Raw genomic sequence first — 21,057 nt, forward strand, 5'->3', positions numbered from 1 at the left:
ATAGTGGCCATGGTGCTAGCCAGATTGTCTGCAGTGAGAAAGGCAAACCTACAAGAGCTGAAAGAGAGCAATATATACACCCTTTACTTAGTGATTAGTTATCTGCTGCTGAAAAATGAATTCTTCAAATGTTGCAGCTAAACAGAGCAAACACTACTAGGAGTGTAGCTCAGTGGTAGAGTGTGTGCTTAGTATGTCTAAGGCCCTGGGTTCAATCCTCTACACCTAAGTAAATAACTTTACAGTTAACTTTAAATTTTAGTCTACACATTCTATTTTATTTATTTTGGTGGGACTGGGGTTTGAACTTAGGGCTTCACTCTTGCAAAGCAAACACTCCAGTCCATTTTTCTCTGGTTACTTTGAAGATGGCTTACTTTGCCTGGGCTGGCCTCAAACCTTGAGCCTCCCAATCTCGGCCTCTTAAGTAGCTAGGATTACAGGTGTGAGCTCCCAGCGCTGGGCTCCAAGTCTACACATTCTAACACTGAGAGGAGATAGTTACTGCAGGGCTGAGGGGGTTTCCACAGATTCCCAGTTTCCATGCAAAAATCATTAGGTACCTGAGAGCCACACACAAAAAACATTTCAAGATGTCTCACAAGGTGGAAGTTTTAGCAAGGATTTATTTAACAGGATAAAGTAGGGAGAAGTGGATGGGTGGGGGGGAAGGGAGAAACCTTTTCTGCTTCCCACACAGGAAATAGGAGTGAAAACTTTATACTTCCGGAGGTGGGGGTAGCTCATTAACATCTCAAGGAGAAAGGCAGATTGCAGATAGCCCCTTTTAAGTCTCTCCGTTCTTACAACTTAACCTCCAAAAGGATCTGTCAAGATACCTGGCAAATTAATGCTGCCGCAATTGGTGTAACCTTTGAATTTATAGTTATTCAATAAATTCTGACACTGGAAAGACACAGCGTGACCCTGTGTTTCTGATACAGCTTGCTCACAACACTAGCCCACAGCCAGGGTCCTGACATCAAGACTGCTTTGTGAACTAGTGGGACACCCTCTGGAAGGGAGAGAGCTGGACGACCTGCAGAGAAAAAATCCTAAGGGAGGGTCTGGGCAAGGATTAGCTATGACCGCTTCCCCACGCCGCAGGGCACTGCTTCCTCTAACAGGGTTAGGCTCCCAGGCTTGCTGCTGGCTGGGGAGGTGTGCGTCATGGCTCCCACCTCCCATCGCAACCGGCTGCTCAGAGAACGGCCACAGCGCTATGATTCATTTACCCACACCCCTGCCTTCTTTTCCGAGCCTGTCCCCAACCGCCCGCCTGGGGAGCTCACCTCGCCCACCCACAGCACCTGCTGGGGCCTTAGTCGGTCACGCCGCAGGGCTGTTCAGACGCGAGTATAAACAAACGCAGGACAAGATGGGGACCGCCTCCCTCACCATGGTTCGCCAAACGCAACACCTGCGCAAACCCAAGGAATGCATGACTCACTCGCCATGAGGAGCGCGCGCCCCACAAACCCAGCCACCCCGCGCTGTCCCTCCTCGCCAGCCGCAGGACAACGCACCCTCCTACGAACCAGCTCCCCGAAAAAAGGAAAACTCCACTCGCGAGTGCCGGAGGCAAAGAAGGCCGGCTGCGAAAAAGCTCCAGCTCCCATAGGCCCGGACGACGCAAAGGGCGGGACCTACTCGCAGAAGTTGGCTATGTATTGGCGGAGCCTCTTCACTGAGGGCTGTAATTGGCTACTCTGTTCGCAGGCGCGCTCCGTGCGGAGAGAGAGGGCGGGCTAAAGGGCGTGGCCGGCGCTCGGTCCCGCCCCAAGCGTTCTATACGCCGGAGGGAGGGCCACGGTCACGGCTTGGGACCCCCTCCCCACCTCGCTTGGGCCACCGCATGGGGTTCTTGTGGCCGCTGCGGACGTGCGAAGGCTCGAAATGCGATAGGTAAGCAGGGACTAGCACACATATGTCGGGGCGCTGGGGCTCTGATAGCCGCTTCCCGACTCCCCGCGCGCGCGGCTCGTTCCCCTCCTCCCCACTGTTTCTCCCGAGAGGTCTGCGAGGCCCGGGTCCATGCTTGCGGTGAGGGCACAAAGGCCTCCTGTGGGTGGGGGCGCATCGTGCCTTCGCCTCCATCTTGCTGGCAGAATGGGGCCGAGGCGCGGAGCGGGAGGCGGGCCGGGAACCTCCGGTGCGGATCCGCGGAGCGAGCGCGTGGCCACGCAGCTGGTGACCGCGCAGCTGCGGCGCGCGTCGGGTCGGCTCTGCTGCGGGGAACTCAGTCCGCCCACGGCTTCTCCTGGGCGTGTGCCGTTAGCCTGCTGTCCGATCTGGGTGCAGGCTGCCCAGGGTCGTTCCCACCGAAGGGATCGCGGCGAGCGATCTTCCTAGCTTCGCGAACGGCGGAGAGGCAAAGCAAGATGTCTTACTTTTTTTGCTTGGAAAAGCTGCCGTTTCCAACTGTCATCGCCAGAACCCTCAGCAGCTCAGGGGCGCGTGCCCAAAACCTGTCCGAGGCCCTTTCTAATTATTAGGTTGGGTTCATTGTATTGTTTGTAATAAAATGAGCGGAAACCTGCTAGTGGCCGGGCTCATTGGATCTCACTGGGAATTCATGGGGTCGGGGCACCTCCACAGTTCTCACATCTAGACTTTGAAGGGTGGTGTTAAAGTGCGTGACAACAGGTGTTGGGGTCAGTTTGCCTTGGGCTTGGTTAAAAGAAATAGAAGTCTCCATTTCTCACCTTGTACCCTCCATCCCTTTTCTCACCATCTGGCTAAAATTCTGAGCCACTCATTACAGAAAAAAGCAAGGAACTCGGTTTTACCGCTCTGGAAAGCTTTTTAGTGTTTCCGCACCCTACAGTCCCTGATTTCATTGGCCTTTGGACTGCTTTCTATGGCCTCTTGTCTTTACTCATGTTTGGTGGTTTCCCCAGTTCCTAGCAGGATGAAGACTCAGTGAGGGAAGGAAACCAAAATTAAAAACAGCATTGTAGCCAAAAGTTGACAAAACAGGAACTTTTATGCTTTCAACTTGTTGGGCCAGTTATTCTTACAGGTTAGGAAGTTAGCTGAGGCTCAGGCTCCTTAAATCAGACTTGAGCTCTGCTGTGTTACTAACTCTGGTTAAGTAACTTCTTTGTGCCTTAGTTTCCTCATTTGTAAAATGGCGTGGTTCAATCCCACCACTGCAAATAAAAGGGGGAAGGAGTTCCCGGCGCCAATGGCTCCCGCCTGTAATCCTAGTTACTTGGGAAGCTGAGATTGGGAGGATTGGAGTTTCAGGCCAGCTTGACAAATAGTTCTCCAGACCCCATCTCCAAAATAACCAGAGCAAAAGTTCTGGAGGAGTGGCTCAAGCTGTAGAGCACTTACTTGGTAGTGCCTGCTTTGCAAGGGTGAAGCCCTGAGTTCAAACCCCAGTTCTACCAAAAATAAAGGTGGGGGGAACACTACCTACACCAGGGGTTATGAGGATTATATAAGATACTGATACAAAATGTCCAGGATAAAAATAGTGAAAAGGCTCCCCAAATACTACATACCTGTGTAGCATGTGACTCTTCAGGGTCTCTGCTCTTTGGACCTTACATGATACCTTAATCCTTTCCTGATTTTCTGCCCACAGTAAGAAGATTCATAGATCATCTGTTCATCCTTCTAGAATCTTACCACTCCTTTAGAAGTTAGATGCCAAATAACAATTTGGCCAAGTTTTTCACTATTAGTATGGTTTTTTGTTGGTGGTGGTTGGTTGGGTTTTGTTGTTTGCTTTTGAGACAGGGTCTCCCTGTGTAGCACATTCTGGCCTCAATCTCACAGTCTTTCTGTCTCAGCCTCCCAAGTTGCTGGTATGCACTACTCACCCCTTTCTTGAGCTCTCAATGTGATCTGTCACTCGAATGGTCATGTAACAGCAAAGGAGTGAAATAGATGGGGCCTGTCAAGACTGACAGAAGTCTTTATATGAGAGGCAGAAAAAAATCTGTAGAGTGAGGTTACAGCTTGTGGGGGTGGGGGTGAGCTTTGCCTGGCTCCCCTTTCTGGAGAAACTGTCTCCTACCTTTAAAGTTCCTCACAGATATTGTGAAAGTGGAAGAGGTCTTCTTCATGTTGGCTTTAGACCTGCTTGCTAGACCTACAGGTGTGAGATACCTGCTGGCCCTCCCTCTCCAGAGGGGGGTTGCCTCACTTGTTTTCTGGTGCCACTTTCTGGTCACAGGAAACAGACTGAAGTGTGTATTTCCTTCCAGCTGTAAGTCCCCTTGGCGTGTCACTTTCTCTTTAAATTATTTGGAGTCTCCAAAACAAATACCTTTTCTCCTCCTCACGTGTAATTCACAGGAGAAACTCAGCTATTCCATTATCTTTGTTAGCATTTCCACAATTAGACTCCCTGGAATCTTTTTCTAGGGAATACTGTTCTTCTGGGGACTTCCTTTCAAATGTGATAGGCTGTAATTAGCCATTAGAAACCTGCTGCCAACAAAAAAAAACTGTCACAAGATGTGAGTTTTTTCAGGCTTTTGTTTGTTTTTGTGGTACTAGGGGGTTGAACTTGGGGCCTTGACCTTGCTAGGCAGGCCTCTACCATTTGGGTAAAGCCTCTACCACTGGAGCCTTACCCTCAGACTTCTGAGTTAGTATTTTTGAGTTAGGGTCTTGTTTATGCCTAGCCTGGCCTGGACCAGATCCTGCTTTGAGCTTTCCTGTGTTGTGGGGATGATGCCCAGCCATTAGTTGAGATGGGGATCTCTTAAACTTTCCCCCCAGGATTATTTGCCCAGGTTGGCCTTAAACCACCATCCTCTCTTTTTCTGCCTCTCAAGTAGTTAGAATTATAGATTTGAGCCGCTGTGTCTGGCTTCAGGTGTCTTTTGCAAAGGACATGAGTTTCATTCTGTGTACATAGTGTGTGATAGGAGCTCAGTGAATGGTTGTAAAGCCATATAATCATTCATTATTAGAATGAAACAGTAGAACTGTGTCAGCAACCTAATTAAAAAAAAGGGTTTTTTTTTTGTTGTAGTGGTGTTGGGATTTGAACTCAGGGCCTCATACTTGATGCACAGACCCTCTACCACTTGACTGATGCTCCTAGCCCTCAAGCCAGGTGTTTTTGAAACATTCATGGACTTATTAGCATGACATCTGGACATACTGCTGAAATGCAAATTCTGGTTCCAAGGCTCTGAGTGGGCCTGAGAATCTGCATTCCCAAGAAGCTCTGCATGCTGTGGATGTTGCTGCTCCTAGATCACACTTTCTTTGTTTTTGCTTTTGGTGGTCCTGGGGTTTGCCAGGCACCTGCTCTGTTGCTTGAGTCACACCTCCAGCCCTTTTTTCGTTTTCTGAGACAGGGTCTTAACATGTAGCTTGCTGGTCTAGAACTCAGTATGTAATCCAGGCTGGCCTTGAACTTGCAGTCCTCCTGCCTCAGCTTCTTGAGTGCTAGAATTATGGGTGTGGGGTATGCACCATCCCGCCAAGCTTAGAGCACACTTTTGAACATTAAAGTACTAACCTAAGTGTCTGCTTTTGCTTTTGTTTAAAGGCATTGATTGACTTTGTTTTGCAGTTCTAAAATGGAGCCACACTTGACTCCATAACAGCATGTGTTCTTTCTGTTTACTGTTTAGAAGTACTGGTAAATGGGTTTTATCATCATCATTTTTGGTGCTGGAGATTAAACCCAGAGCCTGTGTATGCTACCACTGAGTTGTATCTCTAACCGGTAAAGTTTTATTTTCTTATAGAATTGAAATAAAATCTTAAGCTTAGGAAATTTTTTCCACTTATTTTAGTCTATTTTTAGCAAGTCCTTTATCTTGTTCCTAAAAATGATGAAAAATAGAAAGGACTTTTTTTTGAGACATTCTGGCTTCAACATCCCAAATGCTGGGGTTACAGGTATGGACTACCACACCTGCCTGGCTTCTGTAAGATACATTTATTGTAACAAGATTTTTGATAAAAAGCAATTGAGGCAGGTAGTTTGAAAGTAAGAGGAAGTCAAGGAAGAGATTAGCACCAAAATGGAATGCCTCTCTGTCCTACACATTTTCTTTAGGTGGTTCTGCATATTTAACTCTGAGCTTCCTAGCAGTGAAAGCAAATAGGAAAGTTTTTTTTTTTAAATTGGTTTTGCTAATATCTATAAAGTAAGAACAAATTTGCTGCTTAGTAGAAACAGCTGTTTCTGTTATTGAAACAAAATTCATCTCCCATGGGTTCTCCAAAAAGGATGCTGTGGTATAGTAAGTGCAATTTTTAATCTCTTAAGAAAATTGATGATTCTTATGTGTGTAGCCTGATGGCTTCCCAGGAAACTGTTAATCCAATGAGGCAGTGACCTGTGGAACTGTATGTAACCCTGTGGTCGGTACAGCTTCCTCTGACAGAAGGAACCACTTGGGTTACAGGAGACCTGTATTCTGCTTTTGCTGTTGATTGTGGGAATAATCACCAGCAAGATGTTCATTCCTCAGCATCCTTATTCTTAGAACTTTGTTAGGCATGGACGGACAGTCTGTTGGCTGCTGAGGAGGCCGGAGATCTTAGGGCTGAGGGAAGGGGTGACTGGGAACTCAGTCCAGCTCCTTTTTTAGATGTGACATTTGCATGTCCTAAAGCCTACTACAGACTACTAACAGCAAGGTAGAAGATTGTCTTTGCAGCTAAGCCATTTGATTGTTCTAATCAAGTAGCCAACAGGTCAGTAGATGAAAAGGGAACAGACAAGGAACTGTACAAGCCTGGCCCATGGCCCTCCCCACCAAAGATCTACACAGACCTCCTGGCTTCTCTCAGGGCCCTGGGGACTCCTCTGTCCTGTGGACTGTAAGCAAAACTTAAGCATAGGACTGCATCAAACTAAAGAGCTTCTGCACAGCAAAGGAAACAGTCACCAGACTCAAGAGACAGCCCACAAAACAGGAGAAAATCTTTGCCTCTGCTAATATCCAGAACCTAAAGGGAACTCAAAAAACTCAGCCCCCAAAGAATCAACACCCCAGTGAAGAAATGGGTACATGAATTAAACAGGAAATTCTCAAAAGAAAAGGTACACATGGCCAGTAAATACATGAAAAAACATTCAACTTCCCTGGTTATAAAAGAGATGCAAATCAAAACAACACTTAGATTTCATACCACCCCAATTTAAATGACCGTAATTAAGGGTAATAACAATAACAAATGCTGGCAAGGGTGTGGTGAAACAGGAACCATTATAAGCTGCTAGTGGGAATGCAAGTTAGTACAAACACTGTGGAAAGCAGTGTGGAGATTCCTCAAAAAACTAGAGAGAAAACTGCCATATGATCCAGGGATACTGCTCCTGGCCATCTACCCAAAGGAACGTAAGACAGGATCTACAGCAGAGACACCTGTACACTGATGTTCATCACAGCACTATTCACAATAGCCAAGCTCTGGAAACAACCCAGGTACCCTACAACTGATAAATAAATCAAGAAATGGTGGTATATTTGCACAATGGAATATTACTCAGCCATAAGGAATAATGACATGGGGTTTGAAGGTAAATGGATGCAATTGGAGGACATCATGTTAAGTGAAGTAAGCCAGGATCAGAAACACAAAAGCTGCGTGTTTTCTCTCATACGTGGAAGATAGAGCCAAAGACAAACATACACACAAAAGCAAGCATGATCACATATAAACTTAGATGTAGAACGTGTTTGTAACAGTGGAACTACTCTATGAAACTTGGGGAAAAAGGGAAAAGAAAAGAGAATGGTAAAGCATCAGTAATATTACATAACATAAGATATGAAGGTAGAGGATACAGGGATGTGTATTGAAAGATGTTGGAAAATGGGGGTTGGGAAGTAAAGGGTTAAAGGAGAGTAACGGAAAGTGTTGAATGGACCAAGTAAAGCACACCCACAGTGGGCATACATTGAGACACCCCTTTGAACATCAACTTAAATATTAATAACGAAAACCAGGACTGTCAAATAGGTACAGTAAAAAAAAAAAATAAATAAAAACTTAAAAGAAGTAGCCCAAGGGAGGAAAGGATGGGGACACTGGTGTCTGAGGGTCCTGGGGAGGCCTTGGCCCACTGCTGAGCTATGTAGCTTTGAGTGTGCCTTCCTTTTTACTGTGCTTTGATTTCACCTGCAGAGAGGGTGGTGGGCCCCACAGGGAAAGGTGGTTAGTCTGGATGCCTGAGAGGCTTCAAGGTCCTTTTGCAGCCAGGGAAGAAGCAGGGGAAAGTAGTTCCTGTTAGCCATTGAACTCCAGTCTCAAATCTGGGGCCACAGTTTTCCTGGCACCCACCCTGCTCTGAGACCAACCTTAGAGTCTCTTGTGCCTGCCCCTGTGTTGGCATCCCCCACGTGTATCTTTACCCACTGGCCTGGCCTCTGCTTTAACACTCCTTTCTCCCATAAATCTAGTTTCTCCAGAAACTTTACAGCCACCTACCCTGCTGCATCCCACCTGTCCCCTTGCCTGGCCACCAGGTTTGTGCTTTTAGAGGATGAGCAGTATGCAAAGCCACTTTGTCTGGGTTGGTCACATTTTGCTGCTGTGTGTTCATGGCATTTATATACCTGTGCTTCCTGTGAGGGCAGTTTTCATGGTTTGGGCCCCAAACTGTTAGGGCTTGCACTGTGTAGTAATACCTGACCTCATCAACACCCCCACATAGCCATCCATGGCCTGGGGTATAGGGGCAGCCCATGCCAGAATTGAACCTCTAGAGCACGGTTGGGATAAATAAGATAATTTCATCATTTAAAGAATCCTGGGGAAAATCCTTTATTGTGCTAAGAATTGCTCCCTAGTTGATATTTGAATGATTTGAAGGGAGCACCACCCTTCCCCAATTCTCAGTTCTCTTATCTTCCCCCTGGACAGGAGTGAGTGGGAAGAAGCTGAGCTGTGGTGACAGGACTGGGTGAGGATGATGCAGCAGATACCAAGAAGGGACATACGTTCAGTGGTGCTACCACATGGGTGGTACTGAGCATATTTTTACTGTGGGTCAAGATCAGTCTCTACAGGTCCTGGAAACTAGTGGAGGAGTTCACTAGCAAAGTCCAGTTGGTCCCTAAAGTATGCTGAAATGCATGTGGCTTGTCTCTTGGTTTAGACAAGGACAGGGCATTTTTGGTGTCTGCAGACCTTTCTTCCAGGGGAAGGTGGGCTTATTGTTCGTTGTTTGTGCTCTGATGTCTCCTGTCACTCCATCCAGCCTCTTGGTATTCTTATGAGGCCTCTGCCCTGTCACGATGCTGCTGGCATCCAGGAACACTGGAAGGTGTGACCTGAGTGAGTGCACAGAACCCCACATTGCCAGCTGGGTTAAAGCAGGTGCCCTGGAGATGGCACTGGTCTGGCCCAGTAGGTCGTGCTCATCAGTGTGGGCAGTCTGTTGGGCTGTTCTGAGAGGGGCCTGCTATCTCTCATAGAAGGGTCCAGGCAGAACCCCAACTCACCCTGCCCCCCACAGGGTTTGAGGAGTAAGATCTAGAACCCATAGAAAGGACCAAATGCCCGCGTAGCAATTGCAGAGTTGAGCCCCAGAAACCCAAAACATGCATTTACCATAGCCGGGGGCAGTACATTTCTCAACACAGTTGATGTTTTAAGTCTGCCACAGTTGTTACTTCAAGGACTTTTCCAATTATCTCTAGTCCCATTGTTTTCTTCCTTTCTTTGCATTTGGTAGCATTTTACATACAGTGTGAAAGGCATTAGCACAGACTTTTCTTTACCTATGTCTCTCTTAGTTCTCATAAATAAATTGTGCTGTGGGGGTGGGCATGAGTTATCAGGCAGATTAGTAAGATTGTGAAGGGCCTGCTTATCCAGACTGGGACAATAACCATCTGTACTCTGTCTTACCGGAAGTGCCATTCCCCCAAAGCTCACTGAATTTCAGACCCTACCTGGATGTTGAAGGGCCTCTGACCCCACAGTTAACCTAGCTTAGGTTTATGTGTGACCTTGTGACTTAGGAGTGTCTCCTGAGCAGCTTACCGTAGCTGCTCTTCACACCCCCTCTGTAGGATAAGTAGATAAGCTTTTTAAAACAAGGAGGTCCAGACAGAAAAAAAAAAAAAAAAAGTGTCATCAAAACAAAGTGTTTGCTCCCTTGTATTGCCCTAGCTTCATCTTATTCCAGCACCATGACTAAAGACCCTAGCAGTAGTGATTGGGAATTGGGGCTAGATTCAGCCGGCTCATGGACCCAACTTATTGCCATGTTGTGAAAACACAACTTGCTAGTAAATGTCTTTGTGTGCAGTTTCTTAAAGAGCCACAAGGTGTGGATGTGGCTCCGTGAAAATCCCTCTTTCAGTAGGACATCATCACTCTTCTCTTTACCCCTCCACCAATCTTCTCCCTCTTTTACTTCATGTGCTTTTTCTCTTTTGTCACTTGGTCCCTGTTTGATTAGTAAAGAGCTTGGCTTCTGGAGTTACCCAGCTCTGGACTTGACCAGGGTGATGGTTTTCCCATCACTGATGTGAGGATGAGAGACTCTGCCTCTGGTAGGATGCTGGTCCTTGCAAGTGCTGGTGGGAGTGCAGACTGATACCACCCAGAGGCTACTGGCTGTGTATGTCAAAAGCACGTGCAGGTCCCCTTCACCTCAGCAATTGTGCTTCTGACTGGTTATGCTGTGGGTGTGCCAGCACACTTGCAAATGACATGCTGGTCATCACAACAGTAGCAAAAGATTAGGAATCACCCAAATATCCATTAGTAAGTGACTGATGAAATAAACTAGAGTACTTCCTTACTTCACTGGGCAGTGATGAGAAAGAAAGTGGATGCTTAGCCTGGTAGGTGGTGCACTTTATACTCCCAGCACTTGGGAGGATGAGGCAAAAGATTGCAAATTTGAGGTCAGCCTGGGCTGACTCTCATAAAGAAGCAAAAAAGAAAGAAGACATTCTCTGTGTTCGCTAAGGAATGATTTCCAAGATATTTTGTTTTAAAAAAAGAAAAAGGGGGCTGTAGGCCTGGCTCAGAAGTAGAGTGCCTGCCTAGCAAGGTCATAGGCTCTGAGTTCAAACCCCAGTACTGCCCCCAAATAAATAAATAAAGGGTTTGAACAGTGTGTCCTGTTCTGTTTGCCACCTTTAAGTAAAAGGAGGGAAGGATAAAAACAGATACTTGTTTTCATGTCCCTCATGAGACAAGAGTCATCCACAAAAATTAGTAAGCCTACTTACCTATGTGTGTGGGGTATCTACTAGTAAATCTTTTGATTTATGTGAGAGCTTGGGTCCTGCGTCCCCTTCTTTGTGGCTCCTTTCTTCCTTCCTGGTAGGATGATGACCTGTTAACATTGATCCTGTCAGTGCCCCCATGACACTAATGATAACAGCTATTATGTACTGTACCAAGCACTGTCGTAAATGCTCTGCATACACCAGCTCATTTTAATAGAGAAAGGGAACAAGGACAAAGGGAGACTTGGTTCTGTAGTGTGTTTTATATTTGAGCCATATACTTATCAATAAAATTGTTTTTCTAAACAGGCACCGGTGGCTTCCACCTGTAAGCCTAACTTTTTGGGAGGCTGAGACCAAGAGGATTACAGTTTGAGGCCAGACTGGGCAAATAGTTCACAAGACCCCATCTCCAAAATAACCCGAGCAAAATGGACTGGAGGTGTGGCTCAAGTGGCAGAGTGCCTATTTTACATCTGTGAAGCCCTGAGTTCAAGCCCCAGTTTTACTGAGTAGTTCCTGCCCTCCTGTAGTTTTGAGGTAAAGTGGGGGTACAAGTAAAGTGAATGCTCTTCTCTAGAGCCATCTCAGAAGCAGCTAGTAGGGGAGGACTGACATGGGGTTGTCCCTGTATATGCAGGCCCCACCCAGGTGGAATTTCCTGGCATTGGTGCCAAACAGGAAGCAGGATGAGTCTGCAGCTGCTGCCTCCTTCCCCTTGGCAGATTCCCCCACTGCCATCAGCACCTCCTCTTCCATGCCTGGCCTCTGGTCTCTGAGGAAACAAGGCTATTTCTGTCCGAGTTTGAGGTTTAAGGTTGGGCAGAGTGCACTTAAGGTGGCTGCTGACATCCTGGGTGCTCATGGCTCCCTCACCTCCCCTTCTAAGTCCTCTTGCAGCTGGTCATCCTACTGTCAGCTTGTTGGCTCAGCCTCCACCTGCCAGTGTCCCTGCAGCAGCCCTAGCTGGCCTGCTTAAGCTGAGAGTGAGCTCCTCTGTTGCCCTGGAACTCTTCATTTGTAGACCAGCTCCAGTTTTTTTCCTGAGTGTTCACCCTGTGCTCCCTGCCTGCCTGCCTGCCCACTCAGTTCACTCTCTCCTATGGACTCACTCTGTGGAACTCACCTGGCTTTCCATGGCTTCCCTCAGCTACTAAGGGCAACATAAATGAAACTAGCCTGAGGAAGGGGACTGATCTTTTTGGTCACTGGCCATCTCTGAAATGAGAACCCCATCTGGTCCACAGCCTGAGTGTGGTTCCATGCTCTGGGTCCTGCCTCCTCCTCTAGGCAAAATTAAGCATAATGAGAAGCATCCTTTCTGGGCCCAGTGGAGGACCAGGCATGACCTGACTTGCAGTCTTCTAGAGTAGAGAAGGATCAGAGCCAGCCATCAGGCTATTGCCACAACAGAACCACTGCAGGTGTGCTTCACAGGGATGGCCCAGATGGACCCTCTTACACAGTGGAGTTGGGCCCACGGTAAGAGGTTACTTAGGTAGGATCCAAGCCTTGACTCTGAATTGGAACTGACCTGTGAAGTGGGCATTGAGGCTGCAGACTTGCCAACTTCCTATTTCACCTCTTCTAATTTTTGTCTTCACAATAATCACATGAAATGTGTTTTCTCTCTTTAACATGATTTTGATCAGCAAGAGGGCCCCTCCAGCCTTTGCATTGGGCAGTGTCAGGAGCTGCATCTGCAAATGGGCAAACACATCAGTGACAAGAAGAGCCTGAGGAAACAGTGATCTTAGTTCCTGCAGAACTAACTGAACAGCACCCAGTAACTAGGTGATGAGGATCATCAGTGTGTATCAGTTAGCCACAGATCTTCACCTGTGAGAAGGCGCCCACAGTCTGCAATCACTGTCTTATATATATACTGCCTCGAAGCCAGCCTCCCAGAGAGATAGCCCTTTAGATCAGCTAGCTTATAAAAATAGTTGTCTACCACTCCCTTGCTTCTAGACCAGTTGCTTCTGTTGTGCGGCAGGCTGGCCAAGCCTTTTGGGTGGTAACACTTCTACTGACCCTACTGTGGGACCACGCAGCCAGTAGAAAAGCAGAGGACAAAATAAATAATTCCCGTCCTCCTTAGAAGGGCCTGGGGCTGAGGAGAAGCTAGACCTGAAAACTTCTTCAAGGAAGTAGACACACACACACACACACACCTCGGCCCCAAATTATTTGTCTTCATCATTAAAAAAACAAGGTTTCCTGGGCATACATGTAGAAAATCTGTTTTTCCCTCCCCTTTGCCTATTCTACAGGGAGCTGAAGACTTCAGGGAAGCTCTGACTTAAGGACAACTCGATGGCCCTAGGTGAGGAAGAGGCAGAGGTGGAAGCATCTGTGAGCACAAAGGCCCAATCCTGCAGGAGGCAGAGCTGCCAGGATCGAGAGCTGCCTCCCCAGGGCCCTGAGCCAGAGCAGCCCCCATGTCTGGAAGCTAAAAGAAGCACTGTCTCTTCTGAATGGGAGGCAGAGGGGCTACCCGCCCCTGCCTGCTGGCCTGAGGCTGACCCTGGAAGTGCCTCTGGAGCTTACCTGGCATGTGCCATTACTTCCAGAGAGCCAATAGTGGATGGGTATAAGACTGCCTTCTGTGGCCCGCTTCCACCTGCCAGCATGGGGACTAGAGATCTTTTGCCCTCTGCAGAAAGCCAGGTAGGTATTAAGGCAGATGACACTGGGTTGGCCCAGTGCTATCCTTGCATTGTGTATGCCAGCATTTCTTTGCCATCTTCCCAGTCACTGTGCAGGGTGGAGAGTTGGGGGAGCCTGGGTATGAGGTTCTTGTTTTCAGGTTTGCCTGGAGAGCTGGCCTTGGGGCCAGCGGGTGGCTCTTTGCTCTGTTGCTCAAGAGTGTCACTGGAGACCATTTGAGAATTAGAGATAGTATGGTCAGGAGCCTGGCACCCAGAGGGCTAGGTCAGAAGGCTCTGACAAAGGAAGCCTCATCCTGTTTCTGACTTGGTGATCTGAAGGCTTCAGGCAGACCCTCAGGAGACTTGGGAAAGGAGGGCTCTAGGCTCCTGAGAGCTCTGAATCAGAATCCTCTTGGGACCAAGGGATCTGTCAGAACACTGACCCTGGCTGAGGAGAATTTCTTGGGCCTACCCTCTTCCCCCAAGTGGGAATCATGGGACAGTGAATCTTCCCATCACCAACTCTTTTAAACCCTCATCATAATTGGAGGTGACCTAAATGATCTGTCCCTTCTTGCTCTTACATCCTATTATGTTTTGTGTGCCAAGGCCTTTCCTGGGAACGATTTTGATCTTCTCAATGTCACCGTGGCCTTAGCTGTGCTTGCTTCCTCCATAGAGCTCCATACTGTGAGGAGACTGTGAGTGGGACTGCAAGAGAAGGACAACTAGGCCCCATGTGGATAGGTGGGTGGGGGTCTGGCACCTGTGAGTCAGATTGGATTGGGCAGAAAGCAAATCAGCAAGCCCGGAAATGGACTGTCTCACAGAAGTGAGCTTACCGTCCTGCCTGTTGGTGTTGGGCTTTTACTATGCTTTGCTGTGAATCCTGTCCTGAGGAGGCAGTGCTGTTGGTTTCCACTCTACAGAGCAGAGAAGCAAGGTCCGCAAGTCCTACCTCTGGAAGGTGGCAGAGTTAGGAGAGGATATCAGGTCTGGTCTGGTAAAGCCGATCCCTAATCACTCTGCTGCCCTTCTCCCTTTGGGGGTGAGCTCTTCACTGAGCAGCATTAAAAATTCAGAACCTAAGGACTGGCAGAGTGGCTCAAGTTACAGGGCGCTGTCTAGTGAGTGTGAGACCCTGAGTTCAAACCCCAGTACCACCAAAGAAAAAAAATTCAAGGTGACTCATGGGAGCTGAACAGGGTGTGGCCTGGTGAGGCCTGCTGGATCTCCTGTCAGTGACAGTGATTGAGGGTTTTGCCTGCCTGGCACGTGCTTCTCAGAGGAGAGGCAATGATTCCCAGCTTCAGCATAACAGAGCTGTCTATGTTCCTTCAAACTGGGTATCTGTGGAGGAAGAACTTTCGAAAGGCCTAGAGGTGGGGATCAGGTGGAGACTTCCAGGGGCAGGATGAGTCTGGAGCCAGCCACTAGCAGTACCACTCTGATCCTTACCTCAGACAAGCTTTTTATTTGGAGATCTTCCCTGAATACCATTGGGGCCCACAAGGAAAACTTCTGGGTTGTCATTTAAGAAGAAATTTGGTTTGGTTATTTTCAGTTGAGTACCTTTTTCCCACTTATTATTGCAGATGGAGGAGACCAAGCTTTCTGTCTCCGAGGAGCTATCTCAGAGTGTTAGTGTCCCCAGAACTACGGCTCTTTGCTCAGGACATGATGCTGATACCGAAGATAACCCATCCTCAGGTGATTCGCCTCTGGGGCTGGGCCTCAGCCAGCAGCCTCACCTCTCAAGTTTCCCTTTCTTATCACGGTGGAAGCCCATGGTGAGCCCAGGTGCTCCTCCACTCTCCAGCAAAAGCATCTCTGTCTCTTCCATGGCCAGTAGTCTCCAGGGTCACCAAGAGAAGGTGGAACCTCAAAATAACTCCTTTGCCAAGGTTTCCTCTCTGGAACTGGTTATACCCCAGGGGCTCCCCTCTGTTATGGGGCCAGGGCCTCGACTCCAAGGGTCATCACGGCCTTTGGTCTCGGGGGGTGATGCTACTGGTCAGGGCAGGAGGCATCTTTCCTTCCAGGCTGAGTACTGGGCTTGTGTACTGCCAGATTCTCTGCCTCCTTCCCCTGACCGCCACTCCCCACTGTGGAACCCAAATAAAGAGTACGAAGACCTGCTAGACTATACTTATCCACTGAGGCCTGGGCCCCACATCCCAAAGCAACTTGACAGCCACATGCTAGCTGACCCTGTCCTGCAAGATTCAGGTATAGACCTGGATAGTTTCTCTGTCTCCCCAGCAAGCACCCTCAAGTCACCCACTAATGTCTCCCCTAATTGCTCACCAGCAGAGGTGCCTGCTCTGCCATTTTCTGAATCCAGAGAGCCAAGCCTTAAGCCATGGCCCTCTAGAGTACCCCAGAAGCAAGATAGCATGAGCCTGGCATCTTGGAGCCAGCTCACATCCACCCCTAGACCCCCAGGCAATAGGGATGCTCCTTGGAAGAGCAGAGAGGCAGCCCTGAGGAACACAAGGGACTGGCTTCCCGTGGGCAAACACCTGGATGTAGACTCTTCCCAGCTGAAGACAACAAGGGACGGAGGACGGCCCTCACCCAGGCCAGAGAGAGAGAAGAGGGTGAGCCAGAGTGTCCAGCATCCTTCCTGTATGGAGTCTAAATGGAAATCAGAAGAGGAGGTAGAAAGTGATGACGAGTATCTTGCCTTACCCACTCGGCTGACGCAGGTTTCTAGTCTGGTTTCCTACCTAGGTGCCATTCCCACCTTGGTGACCCTGCCCACTAGGGCTACCAAGGGGCAAAGATCCTTGGAAGTGTGGGACAACAATGGAACAGCTTCCCCCGCTTCAGACTCCAGTCAAAGCCAGCTTCTTTCTGGGGCTGCCTTCCAAGGGTCTGCCTGCCCTGAGGGCCAGAGTCCCTGCTTCCTGAACTCCTTTGTTCGTGCCCAAAACTCTACAGAGGAAGGCAGTCAAGTGAGCAGCCAGGCCCTTGGGGTCTCTTCTGGACTGCTGAAGACACGCCCCTCCTTGTCAGCTGTGTCCGACAGGTGGCCATTCTCAGACCTGGATGCTGGAGGGTATTTTCCCAGGAAGGCTGGCGAGCAGGGGAAAGCCTCACTGGTGCAGTGTGTGCAGGTAAAGACGCTTAGCATGGGGAGAGGCTTTACCTGATTCTTCCTCCTCCTGCCTCTCACAGGGTGCTAGACTTGCTGACCAAGCACTTTTCATGTGCCAGGCACTGTGCTATTCCTTACATTGCTTGGTCCTCACTACTCTGACCAGATAGGCACTGTTCTCTTTCACTGTTGGGAGAAAAAGGCAGGGATTAGACCCACTTCAACTAGCAAGGCCAGAGCCCGGAGTCAAACCCAGGGAGATTCTGCAGAACCTGAGCTCTTAACCATCTTTGAGATATTCTAGTAAAAGGGTGTCTGGTGCAGATAGCTTCAGGAAACATTGGGCTATGTAAAAGTGCTCTCTCTACTACACATGGCTCCAGAGCTCCATTGCCACAGTGGGGTAACTGCAAAGTTAGGGGTATTAGATGTCCTGGGTCCTAGACTTCTTAGCCACTGAACTTTCTTTTGTGGGTCTAATAGTACCTGGAGGTGTAATTCTGTGTAGAAGGGGGTTGTCATAGTTGGGCAGATCTGGATTTGAATCATGCCTCTGGACTTTTGGTTCAGTCTCCCAAGTTAGCTTGTAAAGATGGAGCTCTGCCTTTTAGGGATGTTGTGTAGAGTAAGTAAAATAATTGACATCAGGACTTTGCACCCTGACAAGGATGAGGGTTCAAATATGTGCCTGCCCCCTCTCTGGATGTCCCATTGCCCTGCCTCTCACTGAGCTGGAAGAGTGAGTGCTGTTAAGTCCTCACTGCACTAACATTTTTCCCTATCAAGGCGTCCTAGCACATAAGGAGGGCTTTAGCCTGTCTGGAAGTCACATGGGTGGTTTTATTTGTCCTGTGCAACAGGTGGGACCAATGTTCTTTTGTGATAAAAGATTAAGACACCATGAAGGAAAGTTTCAAGTTAGTCATGATTTAGCCATTTAGTTTGTGTTCACTTTTTCCTGCAAAAGTTTGGTGGCTGGTAATGGTGCTGATTCAGTTGGTTTCCATGTGAGGGCTGCCTCTTCTGGACTGTTTCTGTCTCTGTTCCTTTGCAGGTAAGGTCCACTCTTAACCTGCAAGACTGAGTTTTCTCAGCTTGTTGTTTGGGGTGTTACATCTGGCTGAGGGGAAGTCTGGAGTTATGAGGTGTGAAGGTTGGGGGACAGACTAATGTCTTTGAGGGAAAGGAAAATCCTGTTATTTTAGCCTTTTGATAACATAAACAATAGTTGGGTTGTAACACCATGTATTTGTCTCTGCAGACGTTTTGCTGTCAGCTAGAAGAGCTGATCCACTGGCTATATAATGTCACAGATGTTACTGACCTTGGGACTGCACCCAGGTCCAGTCTTACCGGTCTGAAGTCTTCTCTGCAGCTCTATCGGGTAATATGTGGTCCTGGCTTCTGGCTTGTTCACTCAAGAATGGTGGCTAAATTACTTAATTACAAAATAAAATCTGAAATAACTGATGCCTGGTATGTTGTAGCTCAATTAATTGTTTTCCTGAAGTCTTACCAGAGGCTCTTCCCTGAGTGCTGAAAACTACAAAATGCGAGAATTAACTCCTAGGCCAAATAGGGTTTAAAGAATACGCATTATATTTATCTTAAATCAAAAATACTTTACCTATTATAAGTTTCCAAACATCCACAGATTATAATTATTGACCTGTGCTATCACACTAGTCACATACATCCATTTAAATACGAATTCAGATCTTTCAGTTGCTCAGTTGCCACATCTGTCTAATGGCTGCCACACTGAGCAGTGCAAATACATTGTTCAGTGCTGACGTTTGAAGATCTGAACTGGGCTCAGAAATCCTAACTGGCTCCAGAATGTACACTGGACATATTGATGGAGCAAATTTAAACCAAAATCTGACATCAATTTGCTTTCTGTTTTGGGGCCTGGATTTTGTTTTGTTTCACCTTCTTTTCCTTAAGGTTTTATTAAGATACCTCTTTGTGAGTTTTAGTTAACTTAATCCTAGATTAGTTGATCAGAGGCTAAATTGTATAGTTGTCATCCATGAGGATACAGTTACAGTTAATCTGCTTCTGGAAGGTCTGGTAGGACAAGCCTTTGTAACCTCTTAATGAGGATCAGAGGCAGTTTTAGGGATTTCTACCTTACAACATGACTTTCTTCAGAAAAGGGTATGGTTTACAAGTGCTTAAGCCAGGGCTGCACCTCCCTACCCCAAATCCCAGCTGATTCAGAGCCTCTCTGGGATCATACCCTGGCCTGTTTGCAATCTTAGAGCCAACTACAATCTTGCCTGGGCTTGGGACAGCTGCTCCACCCTAGTCAGAATATTGTTTGCCGTATTTGGAGAGAGGTGTTGAGTTTCTCATCTAGAATGAGTTTGTGGAGGGAGAGGAAGGCAGAGTGTGAGAATCCTCTGTGCAGACCCTAGTGTGTGTACAGGCACACACATAAACATATTGTCTGTGCAGCATCCTCCTGAGGAGCCTAAGGGCCAGCACCACTGTAGGGAAAGAAATTGACTGAGGTAAGTTACCTCAGTCACTTTTCTGGCCTTTGACAGATACAAATAGACTTGACTCTAGTTATTCCATTTTATCCCTCATACCTGTGACTCAATTCCAGATCAGCCAGAAGCAACCATCTTGCTTTGTGGGTAGAGCTGACCCAAGGGTTACTTCTCCACAAAGAATCATGCATAGCTTATTCATATGTATGAGCTACTTTGTCTCTGCTTAGATCAAGACCTAGTATAGTCAAGTGTGTGCTAATAGATACTAACATTTTAATTGCCACTTGTTTTTCATATGCTTGTATTTAGTATCTTAATAGTGGGGTTGAGGCAGCATCTAAACTACAGAGTATAGGAGTATCATAAGTCTAGGTATCAGGATAAGGGAAGACTGCAGACAGGAAAACAAGAACTGAGTTCTGCATCATAGGTTAAAGGTGGTCATGGGTTTGGCTTTCACTTCTTAGTAGCAAAAGGAAGAACAAATGGTACAAGGGCTGAGGGTGTGGCTCAAGTGATAGAGCACCTGTCTAGCAAGCTTGAGCCATCCCCCCACCCTTTTCTTTTTTTCTCCACTACAGAAAAAAAAAAAAAAGAAAAGAAAAAGTGGCTGGTGGCTGTGAGGGAAAAACAGTTTGATGAACTGCTTGGGAAACCACTGTCTCTGATGCACCCTGGAAGTGTGCAGAAAGAGAGAATGCTGAGGTAGAGATTGGGAGGTTGCAGCTCCCTGTGGTCACTATAAGAGCAGATCGCTTGTGGTTCTCATCTGTTAGGTTCATTTGAAAAGGATGTATTTTGGCAATTCTAAAGAAAACCCCAAGAAGGAATCCCCAACTCCAAGCTATTTATGAGTCAGCCTTTCCTGTGGTTAAAAAAAAAAAAAAAAAACTGTTGTCAAACTAAACAGAATTAAAAAACAAAAAAGCCACTGGTTCTTTTTCCCCTGGGCTTAACACAACTAAAATTAAAGCAGTGCGCTGTTTTGCTTGAGGAATTCTGCAGACTGGGTAGTGTATCCTTATTCCACATGGGGGAATGAGGTATTAGGTGCAGTGTTCATTTTGAACAACTTTACAAAACAATAGTAACGAAGGTTTTTTCTTTCCTTGATACATCTTAAGCAATTTAAGAAAGATATAGATGAACATCAGTCCCTGACGGAGAGCGTCTTAGAGAAGGGGGAGATTCTTCTTCAGTGCCTGTTGGATAACACCCCAGGTGAGATGCCTAAAAGCTTTTTGTCTTTTTTTTTTATATTTATGGGGTACAATGTGTTGGTTTTTTTTTTATTCGTATATGCATACGATGTTTGGGTCATTTCCACCCCCTTCCCCCCTTCCCTTCCCCCCCTTCCCTTCCCCCTCCCTTCTCCTTCGCTACCCAGCAGAAACTATTCTGCCCTTATCTCTAATTTTGTTGAAGAGAGAGTATAAGCAATAATAGGAAGGAACAAGGGTTTTTTCTGGTTGAGATAAGGATAGCTATACAGGGAGTTAACTCGCATTGATTTCCTGTGCATGTGTGTTACCTTCTAGGTTAATTCTTCTTGATCTAACCTTTTCTCTAGTTCCTGGTCCCCTTTTCCTATTGGCCTCTGTCGCTTTAAAGTATCTGCTTTAGTT

General features: G+C 47.3%; 1 protein-coding gene across 1 annotated transcript in view; it reads left to right on the plus strand.

Annotated features, from left to right (window-relative positions):
- The first annotated feature begins 1,749 nt into the window (after window positions 1–1,749).
- Cep68 (centrosomal protein 68) overlaps window positions 1,750–21,057 on the plus strand; it is a 30,708-nt gene continuing 11,400 nt past the window's right edge. The window contains exons 1-5 of the mRNA XM_020161684.2: window positions 1,750–1,905; window positions 13,454–13,850; window positions 15,427–16,950; window positions 18,193–18,315; window positions 20,557–20,653. Of these exons, the coding sequence (XP_020017273.2) occupies window positions 13,497–13,850; window positions 15,427–16,950; window positions 18,193–18,315; window positions 20,557–20,653 (2,098 nt within the window). The 5' untranslated portion in view covers window positions 1,750–1,905; window positions 13,454–13,496. The remainder of the gene's footprint in view (window positions 1,906–13,453; window positions 13,851–15,426; window positions 16,951–18,192; window positions 18,316–20,556; window positions 20,654–21,057) is intronic.

The sequence above is a fragment of the Castor canadensis genome, chromosome 12 (assembly GCF_047511655.1).
Source record: "Castor canadensis chromosome 12, mCasCan1.hap1v2, whole genome shotgun sequence".
Lineage (NCBI taxonomy): Eukaryota > Metazoa > Chordata > Mammalia > Rodentia > Castoridae > Castor > Castor canadensis.